The sequence below is a fragment of the Antechinus flavipes genome, chromosome 2 (assembly GCF_016432865.1).
Source record: "Antechinus flavipes isolate AdamAnt ecotype Samford, QLD, Australia chromosome 2, AdamAnt_v2, whole genome shotgun sequence".
NCBI classification, from domain to species: domain Eukaryota; kingdom Metazoa; phylum Chordata; class Mammalia; order Dasyuromorphia; family Dasyuridae; genus Antechinus; species Antechinus flavipes.
Window position 1 is genome coordinate 552970547 of NC_067399.1, and position 21879 is coordinate 552992425.

Sequence of the window (21879 nt, forward strand, 5' to 3'; positions counted from 1 at the left end):
AAAAAAATAAATTCACATGACCACCAATACATTAAATCACAACTAAATATTAGGCAAAAGATAAAGAACAAGAACAAGTATGTTCCTGGCTAGCTAGGAAATGCTCAGTGCCAGGTTTCCTAAATTGTGGGATAAATAGTAGCACAATAGTTGTCAGATCATACATAAACCAGATAACAGCCAAATATACCCACTGACTTTCTAGGTAGATGTGTCTCAAAAGAATGACTATGATTGTGAACTTTTAATATATACTTTCAAGTAACTAAGTAATAAAAAAATCTTATATCTTACATGATCAAATTTATGTAATTCAGGAAATTATCTAAGAACACTTACTAGCTGTGTTATTCTGGGCAACTCAGTCAACCCAATTTGCCTCAGTTTTCTCATCTATAAATGAGTTGGAGAAGAAAACAGCAAACCATTCCATTGTCTTTTCCAAGAGAACTCCAAAGGGGGTCATGAAGAATCAGACATGAGTGAAATGTTAATGTCAATGAACATCAATGAATGTTAATGAAAAATGAAAAGCAGAACTCATATTACATGTGTACACTGAAAGATGCAAACAAATGTGACCTCTATTTAGCTATAAAATCTGATTGTTCTTTTAAAAATGGCTTTGGTTACTCCTTTCTACAATACCCAAAACCAATGTAAAGAGACCAGAATATATTCTAGAGCTGGAAATTTCACAGGCACTGCCAAATCTAATTCCCTGATTCTATAGATTAAAATATGGAGTCCCAGAGGGATGAATTGACTAATAAATGGCAGTAAGGATTTGAATCCAGGATCACACAGCTAGTAAATGCCTGAGGCCATATGTGAACTTAGAAAGATGAGTGTTTCTGACTGTTGTCCCAGCTTTCTAACTACTGTAACACTTGGCTGCCATAAATACTTACAAAAATATTGCTTACAATATGTGTGTCTGTATGTATATTTATTTACATATATGTGTATATACATGCATATGTATTTGTGTTTGTGTATATTTGTGATAGTTCCAAAAGTATTAAGATCTGTATCTTTTGATTTGCTTTAAATATATTCTTCCCATTGAGTTTCAACATTTTTCTTTTTGATAGCTTTGTTTGATGTCATTTCTCTAAAGAAAACCAACATATTTGTAAATATTACCATTCATTGGTTCTTTTTGATCTACAGGTTTTAGCTAAAAGTCTTTAGTTCCATCATTCCTGTGGGAATTTGAAGAATCTTAAATTTCTTTGAATATATACAGTATATATGCAACTATATAATCAAATTCATATAAATGATACACATACAGAAATACATATATATATATATATATATGCACACATACATATGTGTTTATAAAAATATATTGGCCAAAGAGTAATAAAGCATGCCCCCAAAGTCTAGGACTACAAAGAACAACTTATTCATGTGAATAATTATAGACCAAGCTATCCAAAAGCACCTTAACACTTATACTGACTTCATTTGACTCATTTCTGTATTCATGCGTTATTTATTTGCCATAAATATATAAAATAGACCATACAAGAAAAATACTTGCACATTTGATATCTCAATAAAGAGGAACTCTATTTAAAATATGCCACCAATAAAATGATATTGTAAAGTATCATTGGTATGAAATATATCCTAATTCACAGAGGGTTCAGTAATAAAAGCTGTTGTTTTTAGCATTTGCTCTTTTCCAGGCACTTACATATTTTACTATTGTTAACTCGTTGGGAAGTCCTTGATTGTTCTGTATAGAGGAGACACAACTGACTTACAGCCAGTAAAAACCTGATATCAAGTCTTACTTCTGTGACCCTGAACAAGGACACAGTGCTTTAAACACTAGATTATTATTTGCAGAAAAATTTTGGCCTATATTTGGAGTTTCTCAGTAAAGAACTTTCCTATACTAATGAATTCATAAGTCCAGTCCTTTTCCTTATCCCTTTAGTTTCCTTCTTCTGAAATCTATTATGTTCTTTCCCAAATCAAAGTGAATATGTTCTTCAAGGTAAAGAGTAATATACCAACATCTACTTAATCTCTCGATGTATAGGAATGCTATCAAGTTGTATGGGTCCACCAAAAAACAACATATTAAATAGTTCCATCTCATAGAATCTTTCTCCAATGTTATCAAAATGTTTAGACTAAAACTTAAAATTCTTCAAGTTCACAATAGAGACTAAAGATCTTAAGCTAGAATCTGGAAGTCAAAAACAAATTATGAATAAAGGTATTATTTACAAATGTCTTGGTTTTCTTCCAACAACTAACATCAAATATAAATATATCAAGCGTGCATATACATCCTACATAGATATATATATATGTATGTATACATATATATGTGATACATGCACATATATGTGTCCAGAGATTTATTGACAGCCTGAAATCAAAGCTCAGTGGGAAGAATATGTTTAAAGCAATTTACATACAATGCCATTCTTAACATCCATTTTTGGAAATAACAAATAAACAAAAAAAATTGTAAAGTATTCTAATAAAAAATTCATACAACAATGTTGAACACAGAACCCTCTCACTCTGAACCAAAAAAATCAAAAGATTAATGCTTCCTTGTCAAAAAACAAAAAACAAAAGAAAATGAAGAAGAATGATTTACATGTTCCAAATAGGATAATAAGGTTAAACACAGAAGGACTTTTGGAACAAGGAAATAACATCTAAATGAACACCTTTAAAGGCTCACAAAAAAAAAAAAAAAAAAAAAAAAAAAAACATGCCATTGATTTTGTTTCATAGACTATTTTTTTTTTAACCTCTGTTTACCTCTGGACTGAGACTGAAACAATTAAGATCCAAGAAGAATCAAAAGGAAATATCTGTATCAACTCAAGTAACAACATGTTGATAAAAGTGTATCAAACAAACGGCTAAATCATGAAGTTTGTTTTCATTTGTTTCTTTTTTAAATAGGTATGTAGAGGTGGATCTAAAATGGTAATTAAGAATCAGGTTATTACCACTAGAAATTACATCTATGTTATCCTTAAAGAAGCCTGACTTTGATCAATGTAGATTTATACAAGGAAATGGCAAAAACTGCATATCATGTCATTAAAAGCAATAAATATTTTGTGAATACTCAAAACCTAGTGAAAGAAAACTTGGCAACTAGAAATGTACATTAGGAGCTCACTGTCTTTGACAAGTTAACAAATCCCCACACTACAAATACATAACACAAAATATCCTTGAGAATTCAGACAATAAGCTACATTGCAATAGGACCATTATTATAACATACTTCACATAAAGTTATCTGGACAAAAAAATCCACAAACATTTAAGAATTGTTTTTATTGATGGCACCAACTCAAACTCATAATCCTTAAGCTACATAGGGGGAAAAAGATGAGAAATCTAACAGAAGAAATCAAAATCATGTGGAAGCATAAATCATCCCTTTATTCTGTCTGCTATAAAGTTGTCCTGAAGGTGATTTCAGTAAGCTTACTGAAGATCAACTTATATCCCAATGCTTTTTTTTTCAGTTACAAAAAGCAGATATTTTATCCACCTATACCAGAGGCCACAGAACATGGAACATGAAATAATAATAATAATAACCAGATAGTAACAGGACTATTTCTATTTAAGTCCCATGAAAGATGAGAACTAATTGCAATAATAGTTCATGTTTATAGATCTCTTTCAAAGTTTACAAACATTTTATTTAAATTACTTTATTTGATCTCATTGTTGCTATAGTATACTCTTCAGATATTTCCGCATATAAGTTGTCCTCTTTTGAAGACATTCCAATTTGTCAATGGCTTTCCTAACATGTGGTACCCAGAACTAAATTCCAGATGTATCATAATTGTCATCTCCCTCACTCAGGATGCCATGTCCCTTAATATAGTCTATAATTTCACATAAATTAGTTTGCTAGTTTGTGAATTAGTTACACAAAGGCCCTAGAATAGTTAATAAGAGCACTGGAAAGAGATTGAAGCCTCTAATCTTACAAACTTCCTAAGGAGCTGATGATTTCCCTGACTAGAATGAGGAAATAAATAGTATCATTCTTATTTTCCAGATAAAAAATGCTAAGGATCAGGCCCACATTAAATGATTCAAGCAAAGCTATGTAAATAGCTTATATAGAGAATTTCTGGGATTAAAATCTGAACACAAATTCAGTATTCTTTTTATTATTATTCACCTCATTCATCTATATCACCCTAAACATTATGCTGCGATGTATGGGTGACAGAAAGATGATACAACCCTACCTAATTCTAGCTTGACTTTCAAAATATTAGGAAAACAAAATTTTCATGTCATTATTTGTAAAGAACATTATGAAACTCCAATACTCTGCATGTTTTTAAAGGCTCCATTGATACATTTTGTTTTGTGTTGTTTTTTATAATGGCCATTTTCCTATATGCCATTTCTATTGAACCCTATTTGATAATAAAACAAATAGTGGAACAAAACTGACTAATGAATTAGTCATATTTGATGGTACATACAACATTCTGAATCCATATTCCTGCCTCTATAACAAAAGGAGAGAAGTTTTTTCATTTTATAATCTCAGGATTTATGAATAGTCCTCCTATTAATAAATAGGAAAGGAGGAAAAGAAGAAGGAAGGAAGGAAGAAAAGGAAAGGAAAAAGGAAGGAAAGAAAGAAAGAAGGAAAGAGGGAGGGAGAAGGCACCTACTGTATATTAGGTTCTTTGTTAAGCACTTTATAAATATTATGTTGTTTGATATTTACAACAACCTGGGGGATAGGTGTTATTCTTATTCACATTTTACAATTGAGGAAACTGAAGCAGATAAAAATGAACCTATTACCATATAGCTAGTAATCATTTAAGGCCATATTTGAACTTAAGTTTTACTAATTCCAGGCCCAGTTTCTGTTCACTGTGCCACCTAGCATCCTCTGCAAAACAAACAAAACAGTTATAGTATATTTTACAATGGCAGATTGTTTTAGCCATGTGTTGATTATGAGTGAAGGGAAAAACATAATTATGATGAGCTGTTATTAATATAAAATCATTTCTATTTAATTATAAGATCAAATATAAAAAGAAAGATCCAATACCACTAAAATATTTACATCAATACTCTTGGTAGCAAAGGACTGGATATAGAGCAAATACCCATCAATTGGAAAATAAATTGTGGTACATGAGTGTGATGATATGCTATGATGCTTTAAGAAATGTTAATATGAAGAATACAATTGTCATAATGAAGTAAAAAAACAAGGAAAATAATATTCCTATTTTTTCCTAGTCCATTTATTGCACTTTGCACCAAAAGTGGTTACAAAAATATAAATGGAAAGAATGACAAAATTGAACCAAAATTGAATTTTACATAAGTATACCCACCAGACATAGACCTATGAAAGAGATGTGCCCTCTTTTTTGTTTGTTTTCTTCTATACATTTTAAAAGTTGTATTAATGTTTTTGTATTATATTTATCACTATGCACTAAACTATTATGTTTTTAAACTTAATAAGAAAATAAAAAAATATTTTATTGGGCTAAGAAAATACTCCTGTTAATTAAGACACAGTTGAAAGTTTTTAAAGTTTCTTCCTTCTTTTTAGAGGTAAAAGTGAGACCAACAAAGTTATGAAACACTGTATATATCATTAAGTTTAATTAACTTGTTAGATTTGAAAAACTATTTCTGCTTCCCTGTTCTATTCTTTTTTACAGAGGATGTCTATCTGGATGGGTAAGGGAAAGATTTAGTAGAGGGCAAAATGTGATGTAAAAACTTCAATAGGGATTTAATTTTTTTTAAATTTTTATCTTTTATATTTAACCCATGGAAAATATTTTAATACAGGAATTAAAACACAGTCAGACCCATTGGTAATCCAGTCAAATATTCAGTAGCTAATTGCTGTGCTATGTTTGTCTTTCTTGACCTCTTCTTAAAGATTAGATGCATCCAAGCATCTAAAACATATAGATGCTTCTATCATTTGTAAATTTATCTAAGATGTCCAATATGATATACAAACAAATATTCAGGTAATACACTAACCTCAAATATTCCCATTGACTTATGACTTTAATTATAGTTACTTGACATCCTTGGGCCTCAATTTCTTTATCTGTAAAATTAAAGGGTTAGGGCAGAAAACTTTTCCAATTTGAAAGTTGTATAATTTTATTACTTCTTAAAGTTTTTTTTTAATTTATTTCTTTAGATCATAGTTGTTTGTTGTTCATGAAAGAATAAGTTACTAATTAGATTTCATAATGCTTATGTATTTCTAAAGTTTTCCCCTTTTGGGGAGAGAATTGATATGGCTTCCCAAATCCTCTTCCACTTCCCTGTAAGCTTTCCACAACTACAAACATGAAAATTTTTGTTACCAAATGGATTGGAGCCTTTAAAAAAATACTTCAAAAAGAATTTTTAAAAATGTGGACCTCTTACTTTTGCTATTATATACACACTGATCTCTTTCTCTGGTCTGTCTAAAGGACTGCCATACTATCATGAATTCTAATTCACCAGAACTAATCCATAAGGTGGCTTCAACTATAATATGCTGCCCATGAACATGAATTATAAGAGGCCTACTTTGAAGACTCATAAATGGGTAATGTGAATTTCTAGTGTTTGTAAAATAATGTCTTGCCAAGGATCACCAGGATAATGTGGAAAGATTTTACAGAGTTTATTGTTTTGGGTTTCTTTGGGTTTTGGTCATCTTGTTCTCTTGGAACTCTAAACCATATAAATAATTTTTATAAAGCTCCAGTAACATTCAAAATTAATGACTTGAATGGTGTCCTATGGTAGCCTCCATTTAAAAAATTTCTTCCATTGCCAAGAATATTACATACTGGTTCCATTGACTGTACAGCAAAGGAATAAAAATGCCCTTGCTAGCAGATTAGTTTGGCTATTGCCCTTTTGTTCCCAGCTTTGCTACTACTGTTCAGACTTGTACATTCCTATGTCATGTGTTCCATCCCTTAGGATATATATGGACCCTGAATAAAGCCAGCCAAAGTTGGCAGTTTGGATAGATCTGTCACAGTTAGTGTACTATACACAGTTAATTTGGAGAATGACACATATTACATCAATATTTGTATTTGATCTATTGAGACCACTAGTTCAATTGAAAATATGGGAAGCATTAAAGTTGTTTAAATTGACTGTTGTTTTGGACACTTAGGCGGGTTAACAGTTAGAGCAATCAGTTTATTGATTATTCCAGTTTTTAGCAGATATATCATATTAATGACAGAAAAGTTTTTGTGAAATATTTAAATCCATTTTTCCTTCAGCAACTTCTTTTTACTTAATCTAAATACAGCACAGCACATTCTGACTTGTTTAACTCTAAAGTAGATGAAGTTTCAAATGTGCAAACCATTTCTTCATTTACTAAAAATGGAAACATATTTGGAAAAGTCAAAAGTCAAGACAGAAGAACAAGTTAATCTAAAATTCATAAATTGTCCAGTGTACTTAATTTACATTCTGATATGTGATGACTCATGAATATAAGAATATATATTGAGTTAAAGATTTTGACTCATATTTCTGAGTGAACAGATATGGAAAGATTTGACCTACTGGCATTTAGGGTTTTAATGTCTGAAAAAAAAAACACCCTAAAAACCTAACTAAAAAGCATTATAAAAAAAAATTGTTATCAAACTGTGCATACTCTTTGACCCAACAGTGTTTCTACTGAGATTATATCCAAAAGAGATCTTAAAGGAGGGAAAGGGACCCACATGTGCAAAAATATTTGTGGCAGCCCTTTTTATAGTGGCAAGAAACTGGAAATTGAGTGAATGCCCATCAACTGGAGAATGACTAAATAAATTATAATATATGAATATTGTGGGATATCATTGTTCTATAAGAAACGACCAGCTGGATGATTTCAGAGAGGCCTGGAGAGACTTAACATGAGCTGATGCTAAGTGAAATGAGCAGAACCAGGAGATCATTATACAAGACAACAACAAGACTATATGATGATCAATTCTGTTGGATGTGGTTCTCTTCAACAATGAGATGATTCAAACCAATTCCAGTTGTTCAGTGATGAAGAGAACTATCTACACACAGAGAAAGGACAGTGGGAACTGATTGTAGAGCACAACATAGCATTCTCACTCTGTTGTTGTACGCTTGCATTTTGTTTTCTTTCTCAGTTTTTTTTCTTCTTCTTCATGATCCGATTTTTCTTGTGCAGCAAAATAACTGTATAAATATGTATACATATGTTGGACTTAACATATATTTAACATATTTAATAATTATTGGACTACTTGCCATCTAGGGAAGGGTTTGGGGGGAAGGAGGGGATAATTTGGAACAGAAGGATTTGCAAAGATCAATGTGGAAAAATCACCCATGCTTATGTTTTGTAAATAAAAAGCTTTAATAAAAAAAAAATTTTTTTGAAGCGCTCCAAATGCATAAGGATGTTTATTTTGGATTCTTAAACCTAACTAGAAAGAGAAACAGATATGTAATAATTCAAGAACATTACTATATCTTCCAGGAATCAGTTTAAACTAACAATGAATTTAGTTTAGTAGCACATTCTCTCATAATGTTAGATTGCATTGGTGCCTTCTGGATGAAGTAAACCTGAGCAGATATTGTTTTCTCAGATCACAATGCTGGTTTTTTTCCCCTTTCTTCAGCCTGATTACTGATTATCTTGTTTTTTGTTGTTGATGATAATATTACTGAATTTGAAATTGAATAACAGTTTCCAAAGTGGTTTTCTTTTTGATATACTTCATTTGTATGTTTTTTTTTTCAGCTAAATAATCTAGCTAACTTTATACTATTGACAAGATTTTCTCTGCGTCCTATTGTTTATACCTAATAAAGTGAGTAAAGGGAAAATGCTGTTGATAAATTATCATGAAATTATACATTAATCAAGGAAAATCTAAAAAACAACAACCTTATAATTAAAATTCTCACTACAGTTTGTGAAAATACTTCTGGCCCCCAGTATTAAGGACATTGGCAATAGATAGGTGCATAATAGAGGAAGGGTGGATGCAGAAAGGGGAGAAAGATTGTAGAAGACTAAACTGAGTAGCCCATGTTTTGGAAAGGAACAAAGATTACCAGATTAATTAGATCAGTTCCCAAAATCCATGTTGTTCAAACCTTCTAATTAAATCAGTCCTTATGGGAGAAATAAAATGTTGACAAGTAAGCATGTTCTTTGTTGTATTTGCCTATAAATAATTTACAAGGTTTAAGAAGAGACTATCTCTTTACAGCAGAATTGTAAAAGGACAGAGTACTTCATGAATACCTGAAAATATCCTTGAATTGCCAATCTGAGCTATCCTTGGCTTTATCTCTTAAAAAAAAATCAAAAGATCGAGACTACTTAAACTTTGGCAACAGAGTTTACTGGCTCATTTGAAATTTAAATCATTGCTGGATTTGGACTTTTGGCAAGAAAAAGTTTTTGTTCTTGTTGTTGTTGTTTGTTTATTTATTTTTAGCCCAAGGACAGGAATTAATAGACTACTGATAGAAATACCAATCTACTTAATCTGTGCCCAGGCAGGATAGATTCTCTTGCAAGGGATTTTGCATTACAACAAATAGTGCTCTTCCTGTCTCTGTCTTTCCCTCTCTCCCTTTTTACCCTCTGTCCCCTCCCTCCCTCTGGGCATATGTGTGTGTGTGTGTCTGTCTGTCTTTCTCTCTGTGTGTGTATCTGTGTCTCTGTCTCTCTCTGTGTGTCTCTCTCTGTCTCTCTCTCACACAGTGTCTCTCAGTCTCTCTCTGTCTCTCTCTTTCTCCCTCTCTCCCTTTCTCCCTCTCTGTCTCTCTCTGTGTGTCTATGTATGTGTTACAAAGCATATCAATCAATTCCGGTAATAGACTCTTTTTTGAAAGAGACTCTTAGAAGGTAATGGGGGAGTGGGAAAAGTTCTGGGAGAAAGACACTGGAGAAAGTTGTAGCCAGAAGGTAGAAAGTTGGTTACTTCATTTTGAGGTCTTGTAGATTTTGCTAAGCTAAAAACTTAGTATGCCGTTTGTTCTTCTCTTCTGTTTCCTTAAAAGACTATCAAGGAAGCACAAGTGTGTTATTAGTAACACAAGGGCATCCATCTATGGGAGTAATGAAGGTGAGGTGGATTGAGAACATCTGAGTCCCAGTGAACACTAAGTATAGGGTTCTGTGTCGAATGAAACAGCCCCTAGTATCCTTAAGATAATTTTCTCTACCCATGGATCAGAGTCTGGAAGAAAGCAAATTCTTTTAACTGCCCTCCCCGTCCTGAGACTGTGCTTTACTTCTTTCCTCTAAGAGGTAAGAGTTAACACAGGAAAGCCCCATTTCCTGCTGTAGCTAAGCTGTGCCGGGTCAGCATATATCCATAATAGTTCATCATAATATCCATTAGATAGTCTGTTGCTATGTAAAAACTATCTGTATTAATCACATTTTCATTTTCATTTGAACTGGTAGGAAATGAAACATTACAGCCCTAAATGTAAAAACAAAATGGGGACAGAAAAGCGTGATTGCATTATATAGGATTAAGCCTGCATAACATATCTATATGTATCTATATAAAAACCACATGTTTTTTACATGTGTATGAAAAAATAATCAAAATTCCCTTATCCTCTTATAATAATAATTTAAATTTTTACCATACTTTACGATTCATAAGATACTTTTTTTTTTAGAATAATCTGGGGAACATAAAGAATAAGTTTAATTCCCTTTTATAGGGTAAAAAAAAAAACCTCTCACAAACAGGTTGTTATTTGGCTTACATTCACATTGCCAAAGTGAGAAGTGATAAGACTTAGTCTCTGAAAAGCTTATTTTTTTTCCAATTCCCAGACTAGTATTCTCTTTATTATATTATGATATCAGGTTCCAAAATTATCCAATACATCCAAAACATGTCACATGTCACCACCCCAAAAAATAAGACATTCACAAAAGAGACCCAAATAAATTCGAAAACTTGTACAATAATTTCACTCTTTAAAAGATTATAAACTTCTAGACTCTCTCCCTAATGTTTGACCATACATTCCCAATAGTCTTCAGTGAAAGGGGCCTTACCACACTGTAAAAAGGCAGTGCACCCATTCAATAAAATAGAGGAGATGAAATGTATATCTTTGTATATATATGAAAGGAAAAGAGAGAAGAAATTGAGCTTTTGGTAATGTAAAGTAATAGTATGAAGACATAACCTACTTATACTCTTAGATACTCACCTCTGATGATTATTTGAATAAATATTTCAAACATATGAACATAAATTCTCTGAATATTTAAAATCTGTTATTGAAGTAGAACATACAGTGGCTGGTCAGTAGTCCAGAAAAAAAAAATTGCCCCGATTCATGTAGAATTCATTCCATTATTCCTACATTTCCCAAATTGATGGATATCCAATCATTATTGGACTAACTCCAATCACAATATTTAGTAGTCTTTGTTAGCAAAAAGTGTTCTATATTATAGTTATATTATATATAAAACATAGCTATATTTTAGCTATGTTTATAGATATCTTATAACTGATGCCAGCCTATACTTTGTTTTCTAATGTTTCACCTAAATTCTACCATCTACTATTCTTTACTCTTACTTTTCTTTACTCTTACTTTATTGGCAGTGGATAATAATGAATTTCTTTTCAGAACTATCTTTGAGCTGCTTCTTTTCAAAGCAACCTTTTCTGAGTTTTCTCAATTTAAGCTCATCTACAAAGTTTCTTTATCTTTGTAGAAGGCAGGAATAAGCCTCTTCTGCCTCCCCCATTCCCAAGGATACTTGTAATCTTTTCAAAACTTTTAATTTGAAATTGACATCGCTTTATCTTTACTAAATAATAACCTGTATTTGTGGTACTATCATATCATTGCCTAGGAATATCTGACAATACTTCAGACTCCTGTATTGATTCATTATCCATCATTCATCTTAAAGATGGGTATTCCAGAAGGGTTTATCTGAGGCCCACTTCACCCTTTCTTAGTGACCTCATTAGCTCCCATGGCTTTAATGATCATCTCTATGCAGATGGCCCAAAAATATAGTTGTCTCCCCCAAGCTCTTTTCTGAGCTTCAGCTTCACATTACTAAATTGACTCTTGGACATTTAAAACTAGACATACTGAAGATAACTCAGCTAAAAAGAGGATCCCATTATCTTTCCCCCAAAATGTATTCTACTTCAAAATTTTCCTCTCTCAGTTGAAAATGTACCCATTCTTCCTACTTCCCAAGTTCATAATCTTCATGTTACCTTGCTTCCTTATTCTTTTGCATCCCACTTATCTAATTAGTTGCTAAATCTTATTGTTTCTGTCTTCAAAACATCTCTCTTGCCCAACCCTTTCTATTTGCCACTACCTTAGTTCAGGCCTTCATCATTTGTTATAGCCCCCAAATTAGTCTCCCTACTTCAAGTCTTTCCCCACTCCAGTCTGTCCTCCACACAGATGCCAAAGTCATTTTCCTTAAACACTATTTAGTCATGTTACTCTCTTACTTGATAAATGCTAGTGATCCCTTATTGGTTGTAAGACAAAATATAAACTGGCTTTTAAAGCCCTTCATGATCAAAATGCTCTTCCAGCTTCCTTCATGAATTCTATCCAGCCAAATTAGCTTTCCTCATATACACCCATCCGTTTTTATATCTCTGTAACTTTACACTGGACATTCTCTATCCATAATAATGTTGATGATAATTAACATGTATAGAACCCTTACCATGTGCCAGGTATTATGTTAAGGGCTTTATAATTAATATCACATTTTATTCTACAATAACTCTGTGAGGTAAATGCTATTAATATTCCCATTTTATAGATGAGGAAACTGAGGGTAAGTGACTTGCCTACTGTCACATAGTTAATAAGTATCTGAGGTTAGGTTTTAATTCAGATCTTCCTGATTCTGGGTCTAGAATCTCTATTCAATCCATCACCTAACAATGGTTCCCTCTTCCTCTTCAAATCAGAGATCTCCCCTCTTTCTTCAAGATGCAGATTTTATTTGTATCCTCAGCACCTAAGAACAGTATCTGCCACACAGTAAGTGCTTAATAAATGCTTGGTGATTCAATCATAGTACTTGTTATAAATAATATTTTTAAGTCTTTTAGTGTTGGTCCAGATTTCACTGGAATAAAGATCTCTTCAAGGAAAAATTCTCATTACCAATATATTTATATATATTATATATATATACATATATATATATATATATATATATATATATACTTTTCTGAAACTGTATGATTTTAGAGAGTTGACCAGGGCAATGAGCAGTTAAATGACTTATGTAGAGTCACTCATCCAGTATGTATCAGAAGTAGGACTTCAACCCAGCTCTTAATTTTGACATAGATTGATTCAAGTCATCTGCCCCTTAGTAATGTAATAACTTAGTTTATGTAATAGCTGTTCATTAATTAAAGTATGTTTCTGCTTTAAAGAAGTAGGAAATTATTTCTTTTTTCAATAAAAGATTTTTATTTTCAAAATAGGTGCAAATATAATTTTCAACATTTACCTTTGGAAAAACTTGTGTTCTACTTTTTGTTTTTCCTCCCTCCTTCCCCCCTCCCCCCACATCCTCCCTCAGACAGCAAGTAATCCAATATATGCTAAACGCGTGATTCTTTTATATATACAGGAAATGATTTCTAAAGAAGTACTTGATTGATCATTTTTCGGTGTCTTAAAATAAAAAATAATTAGAAGTTATATCTCTCTGGGATAGTCTCTGATCTCCTCTGACACTTTCTTCACCCTGCTACTAGAGTTTCATTACCTTATTCGGGGACTATTTGCATAGTCTGCTAGTTGGACTCCTACTTCAAGTCTTTCAGTACTCTATTCAGCTATTGTATTGATCTTCTTAAAGGTCAGGTCAGGCCATATTATATCTTATACATATATACATTCAATAAATTATCTTGAGGATAAAATATAAAATCTCCTGTTGGGCTTTAATAATCTTCTGTAAGTATTGGGCCCTCTCCTGCCTTTTCTTATTCCTTACTTTTTCCTTACTCACTTTCATGTATTGGAAGTCCAGTGATACGGGCTTCTTTGTTGTTACTCACCTAAGACACAACCTCTCCTGACTGCATATTTTCAGTAGCTATCCTCCATTACCCAAATCCTTCCCTTCTTCCTCAAGATTATCTCAAATTTATTTTACTTGTATAATTGTTTGTATCTTGTCTGCCCCATTGAACTGTGAGCTCTTAAGGATAGAGACTATTTGCCTTTCTTTATATTTCCAATATTCATCAAGGAGCTTGATACATAGTAGATGCTTGCTTAGTAAATGCTTGTTGAGTTGACCAATAAGTGAAGGGATACATACATATATATATATATATATATGTATATATATATATATATATGGAATACAATTTTCAGCACAAATAAAATTCTAGGCCAATGGTTCTCAACTTTTGTTTTCAGTATCTTTATCCTATTAAAAATTATTGAGGATCTCTCCAAAGCGTTTTTGCTTATCTGGGTTATATTTATAGATATTTACCATATTGGAAATAAAAGCTATTTTTGAATTTGTAGACCCTCTAAAGGGGTTTCAGAGATCCCCAGGATTCTCTAGACAATACTTTGAGAACCACTATTCTAGGCTCTCTGACAGTACTAAAGAAACACTTCTAAGGTAGGAAAAGGTGATATATAAGTCATTCTGTGGATACATAAATCTTGCTCTAATAAGTAAGGACAGAGAAAGACATTTCTGAGTGAAGATAGAATTTTTTGGGAAGAGGCTATTAGTGACTCTCCAGACATCAAAGGAAGAATTCAGTCTCTGGGGTCAGATCCCTAGTTCATATTGTATTGTTAGACTTTTTGTTTTGTTTTTATGTTTTTGTTTATTTTACTGTAACCCTTGGCAAGAAAATAAATTATTCTCTGTTTTAATTTCCCCATCTGAAAAAGAAGGAGAAATGATTCTTCTATCCCATAACTATCATGAGGATAAATGAGATAATATAAAGAATGAACTTTGAACTCAGAAGACAAATGATTTCAAATTTCACCATTATTTCTGTAATGGGTTCTGGGAATATGGAGAGATCCAACCAGATAAGGCTAATTTATATTTCATGCTATGAGAAACAAGAATATATTAGAAATGAAAGCTGAATTAGATAGTAAATGTACTTGAATATTGCAGTAATGGGAAATTCTTTTGAATTCGTTAGCCCAGAGACTAAGATTCTCCTAAAAAAAAAAAAATCCATGAGTCTCATAAACAAAATAAATAACAGGAAATTTTGGTTGTTTAGAAAATTGGCTGTGATGGGATCATTGGATCAGCTGCCAAAGAAGATCGCTGTGGAATATGTAATGGAGATGGAAAAACCTGCAAGGTTGTGAAGGGAGATTTCAACCATACCAAAGGAATGGGTGAGTAGGCATTCTGAAGAGCCTTCCTTTGATCTATTATAAATTTCAGGTATTATTTGAGCCACAAGTTTTGCCTAATTGTTCTATTCCCCAAAGATCCAACTTACTGTTTAGTGTCCCTAAGTGTTTTAGGCAAGCAATTCTTCATAGTATCTAAGCTAAGCCCGTGCATCAATCTAACTATAAAAGGAATTTATTCACCTCTACCTAATCAATGACTTGTGAATCATTGTCATGGCCCTTGCCTTAATGAGATCAAAACTATGCCCTTTCTAGTTTAATGTCACAACATCTTTTTTATTTTAAAAGGATAACAAAGAGAATGAAGATTTCAAAGTATTCACATATTTCTCTGTTGACTGTAATTACAAAATAAATTGCTCTGTCTCCCAATTTTCCAAATGGTACAAATTACTCCAACATAGTACTTTAAAACATTTTAAAATATTGTGGTGTTCTCTTCTTTTCTAGAATATAATGGTTCTCTGTGGAAGCAGGTTTCTCAGGGAGGTTTTCTGGAGGCAGCCTTAGTTTCAGTTCAAAGTAATAATCATCTTAAATACAGCCAGGAGTTAAAAATCCAATCTTTTATTGTCTCTTCCAAAATAGCCCAGTTAGCTTTCTTTGGTTCTGAGAGCTCTCATAGTCTTTTGCCTCTGCTAGCTTCTGCCTCTAGCTCAACTCTGACTCCTGGCAATCTTCCGAACTCACTGACTTCTGGCTTTCAATCTTTTTCAACTGACTTCTCCTGACTGAGCTCTTTTTTATGCTCTTTTAGAGGTGTAAACTCAAAGGTTGACTCCTCCTCTGAGAGTGGGATTATGGGAGGTGTGAATTCACAAAGTTTAGTTAATTTTGTGTATCTCCTGTACTTGTGAACTCCAATGTGTGAGCTCTAATGTGTAAAGTCTCTTAAAAGTGAGCTCTAATGTGTGACCTCTAATGTGTAAACTTTTAAAGGTGTAAACACAGGCATTGTTTCTATCAACTCTAATGACTTAATACTTTGTAAGGATTCAACAAAATATGATTTCTTTTGTTTTTTTCTAGTTTTGAAGAGGCTTGGCACAGGGCAAAGAGTTATGAAAATCCCTTCTGTTCAGCACAGGTCCTTCGTAAATGAATTTATGAACCCACAAAGTTAGACTAGCAAAAAGAAGTTTATTGTTGTAATGGAGAAGTCAGCCTTTGCTAGGAAGTCAGTCTTCCTTTGGGGAACCATCCAGATAGAAAAGTAGAAGTCTAGCAGAGGAGTCCTAGAAGAGAGAGATAAAGTTCTTAGCAGAGAAATCCCAACAGAGAGGTAAAGAGAGGTATAATCCTGTTAGGGACATAGGTGAGAGAGATAAAGAGGAGTTAACACTGAAAAGAGAATGTCTTCTCAGAGGGCAGAGAGTCCTCAAAGGCAGCTATTCCAAGGGCAGGGAGGGAGAGAGAGAGAGACAGAAAGAGAAAGAGAGAGAGACAGAGACAGACATGGCATGCATGTCATGTCCTGCCTTCGGCCCTCTGCAAAAAAGTGCACCAAGTTATCCTTTTTTATAAGGGATTTGAAACTTGCCTAGAGACTGGGTGTAGTTTGAGTTTAAATCAGACCTAAATCTTCGAATTGAAGACAAGTTTCAATTGAATGACATTACTGCCCCCAGGCCTAGATTTCCAGTAGAATGGCACAGTTTACTGGGAGTGTTCAAGTCAATTTTCAGCTCACTAGAAATCTAGATCTCCAGCTGGGCTAAGTAGGAGTGGTCCTGAACTCAACTAGTCCCACCAAAATTACCGAATGAAACCACTTTATCTTGATTCCCTGGGGCATGTCCTTTGCCGGGGAGAGCCTCTCAAGGGCTCAAGAAGAACTTCTTAAGCATCCCTCCCAAAGTCAGAGAGACAGTTTCAGGGTTCCCCCCATCACTTTGACAATCATGCTTGTGTGGGACAGGTCGGGTGCAAGACCCCCTTCCCAATCCAATTAACTAATCAGAGACATCATCAGGTACAAAGAGAAAGCATTTATTTAATACCTGCAGGGAGAGACCCAGACACACAGCTGGGAGCCATCCCAACTTCCACTATGTGCACCTGGAACCTGACCTGGTTCCGGTTTGTCCAGGGTTTAAAAGCAAAACACTTGAGCCTTCTCACTGGATATACTAACAGGATGTAACCATCCTTGACCAATGGTCACCAATGCTGGCTGCCTCCCACAGGTCATGTCACTTCCTGCAACTTCCTACATCTCCAGGTTCAAAGTCCATTCCTCCAGAGAATAAATGATCTTTCAAAGTCCCAAAGTTCTGGGAACAGGGATCATGTGACAATACTGAGAAATACTTCACCCAATCAGTTCCATTCATGCTCATTTATATTGAAATGAATATGATACTTTGCTGATTCAGGAAGAGATATTAGAAAAGGGTTGACATAGGGAAATTATGAAAAAGCATGAAAATTCCTTTAAAGCAGGGATCCTAAATCTTTTTTTGTGATTGGGTCCCCTTGTCATCTGATGAAGCCTATACACTCCTTCGTGGAATAATGTTTTTAAATACATAAAATAAAAGTTTTTTAAGATTATAAAATAGATACCAATTATTTTTTAAATAAAATTATCAAGACAAAAAAAATTAGATCACAGACCCTAGGTCAAGAACCCTGCTTTAAATAATTAGAATCCCCACCCCCCCAATACTTTATTAACATATACTGAGGAGGGAAAAGTGAGGAGTGGGAAAAATATAGGAATTATCAATTTTGAAAACTGGGATCATGGAGATTATGCACTTTAGCTTATGGAAAATGGCCATAGTTTTCTCCCCTATATTATGAGATTTGTGAGGGTTTTACTGCCAATGTATGGTAAAGTTCCTCCTAAATAATCAAGAATGATTTCTTCATTGGGAGGAAAAGAGGAGACACTTTATACAGTCTATATGAGTATTGTTCTAAAGTGAATATAGAACACTGAATCTCTAGTTAAATTCATCGAAATGAGGTATTGATTACAATGTACTTTAAAAATACATAATACATAATGCAAAATATAAAACAATAAAACATAGTGAATAAACCCTTCAGCTTTAATTTTATTACATTTAGTAAAACAAAACAAGAAACCGCCATTTGTCTTACCACAGTAGTCATTTCATGTATGCTATTTCATATCGTTGCCTTGATGTCCACCTACCATCTTCCTCCTTCATTATGCACTATTCTGAGATGCCAACTAACACCTCAATATGTAAGATGTACATAGAATCTGTAGTTGCATAGCCAATTCCAAGGATTAGACTTTGTGGTTGCACATTTGAATCTCCAGCTGGCAACCAGGCAGACATGGTTGTGAGGCTGTCACCATCCTGTTATTCCTGTGCTCAATGTGGCTTCCAGCTGTTGATTCAAGAAGTGGCTGGACAAACCTATAAAAAAAGATAAGCATGTGTTTATTTTACTAGGATGCATATGTTCTGTCTATTATTCTGAAGAGTTGCCCAATGTCACATCTTTATTTTAGAAGAAAAATCTGTTTAAACTTTTATACCTGGTAATTATAATAAGCACATCCTTATGTTAATGAGATATTTAAAATAAGACACATTAGCCTATTGATATTTAAATACATAGATACATAGTATGATGATATTCTAGTCCTGGAAAAGACCCTGAAGTTCATCTAGTCCCATTACTACCTGAAATAGGAATCCCCAACAAGTGGTCATCCACTTTACCACTCCAACCCTTCACTTGATGACCTCCAGGAAGAGGGCATTATCTAATTAGAGTTTATTCCATTTTTAGATAGGTCTGAAATATGTAATTTTAAATATATTTGTATATATATAGTTAGATATATCTATATTATATCTGTCTACATACATTCAATGCTAATGCTATTGTATAAAATTGTGTATCATTATTAAATCCAGAATTGACAGTTATGATACCTTTTTTTAATAGAAGACCAATGCTACTGTCTTTTCTCTAGGATTATATCCCATTTTTATTGTAGGTCTTGTATGTTAAATTGTAAGCATCTATTAAAATGTGAGTATCTTGAGGGCTGGAACTGTATTAGGGCTTTTTTTTTTTTTTTTTTTTTTTTGGTATTCTCAGGGCTTAGCACAGTACCTGGAATGCAAGAAGTGTCTACTAAATGCCTGTGGATTGGGTGGTTGAAAAACTTCCTGGAAATCCTGTATTGAAAACTTTCTGGTGGTAATAAATGTCAGTCTTGTGGCTTCTTAAATCTACATAAATTATTTTAAGTAGAAAAATGATTTGCTTATGTATTTAACTATATAACATAGAAAGAAAAGTGAGAAAGAAGGTGAAAGGCATTCTGCCCTTATAAGGGTTGATATCAAAGAAAAAAAATACCACACAAATAAGAAAAAGTTAATGAAAAAGTTCATAGTAAGATTTTATGAGATAATATTCACTTGAGTTATTTTCAATGCAAAGTTTTAGATACTGAAAACTCATGAAAGAGTTTTATCTTTTAAAATATAATTTGTATTAATAAATTGATAATAGAAATTGTTCCATTTTGCCACTCTACATATTTTTCTATTAGCTGAATAAAAAACACATCCTCAGTAATAATGACGTATAAAAGGAATTGACTTATGCAACTTAACTCTTTTTTCTTCTAGTATATATCCATAAAAACAAACAGCTTCTGAAGTAAATTGAAGCTTCTGACATTTGAATTTAGTAAGTTGTGATCACAATATAGTTGATGCTTCCTTACCAACTATCTACTGAAAATTGAATTTTTCTGGCTTTGAATATTCGACATCTATGGATTTCAAGGTTAGGACCAGTCAGTACTAATGAAATATAATAATAGTTCGTATTTAAATGTCATCTTGATGATTGAAAAATATTTTACACAGTTTATTTTATTTGATCTTCACAACAATTCTATGAGGTAGGTGTTATTGTTATCCTTATTTTAGAGATATCTTCATTTAAAAACTTTCAGATATTTATAAGATTTATATAAATTAAGATTACCTTTGTAAATTTTTTATTAAAATTTTACTTCTGTTAATAATTATATGACTATTTCAATTTCTGTGTGTGGAAATATGTAATTAATTTATCAGCAACTATGAAATAATAAGAAATTAATGGTTGTGCATAAATATCCTCATAATCTTGTGATTTAAAACCATAAAATAACTTCCTCATAACATGTAACACAACTCATTTCTGTTTCTTAGTCACCAATAATATTTGTAAGAAGGTGTCCACGTGTGTGATGACAAAGGCAAAGGCTGTTCCCAAGTGTTTTTCATGTAAGATGTTTGAATGCTGTGCATAGTTCATAGTGGAGATATCTTTGGTGTTTGTTTTCTCTCTATGCTTGCCTTCTCAGTGGATTTGGTGGAATGAGAGTCACAGAGGAAGCCATTGATAAGCATGAAGACCATTTACTATTGACTATAATCTTTTTAGCAGGAATGACCTCTACATAGACAAAGCTCTTCAATGCAAACAATGATGTAACCAATTGAAATTTCTTTTTATAATGTGAACTTAAGCACTTAAATATTTAAACTACTTGGAACTGATTGAAGTCTAAGTCTTTCCCAACATTTTCTATTACTGATCATTAATATATTTTCCACTATTTTCATGACATAAAAATTGGAACTTTTAAAAATCAAAAAGAAAAATACAGGTGAGTTTAAAGCTAATAAAATTTATCTGAGCAAACTTGAGAAATGGACCTGAATAGTCCAATATATGTATGTATGTCAAGATCTAACATGAACTGTTTTATTTATTCATTCAGTAATGATTTATTATAAGTCAAAATTTAAAAGATCAAAATTCAAAATCTATTTTTTTTGTCATTCCATGTTCCAAGAATGTTTGTTGAGTAGATTCTCCTTTTAATAATACCAAATCATTAGTAGATTTAATACCAAATTCCCTTCATGTTGATAAAAAGTGCCCAACCCAATAATTTTGTTCACATAATTTACCAATTTGTGATTGCTAATAGAAATACCCTTAAAATGGTATCTTTTAGTCAAGGATTTATAAATTTACATTTAGATTGGTAATTTAGATTTAGAGAAAGAATTTTATCTTCTTCTTTAAAGAAATTAACTTCTTGGCTTTGAGATAGAATATTTAATAATTTACATAAATTTTACATCATTATTGAGACATGAGATAAATTAAAAAAAAAATCAATGATCAGTTTACTGTTTAAATCTAGTCCATAAATAACATATATAAAACAGTGCATTAACCTTCACTGTGATGGGCAAAGTACCATATTCCTAATGATTTCATCAATATTTAACCTACAGAATTTAATTTTGTACTAATTATTTTTTCCAGAAAAGGAAATTGGATTCATTCAAACTGTATTGCTTTCTATTCAAGCATTTT

General features: G+C 32.6%; 1 protein-coding gene across 1 annotated transcript in view; it reads left to right on the forward strand.

Annotated features, from left to right (window-relative positions):
* The window catches only part of ADAMTS17 (ADAM metallopeptidase with thrombospondin type 1 motif 17), a 507844-nt gene that overhangs the window by 327334 nt on the left and 158631 nt on the right, over nt 1–21879 (forward strand). The window contains exon 15 of the mRNA XM_051980996.1: nt 15354–15474. Coding sequence (XP_051836956.1) covers nt 15354–15474 — 121 coding nt within the window. The remainder of the gene's footprint in view (nt 1–15353; nt 15475–21879) is intronic.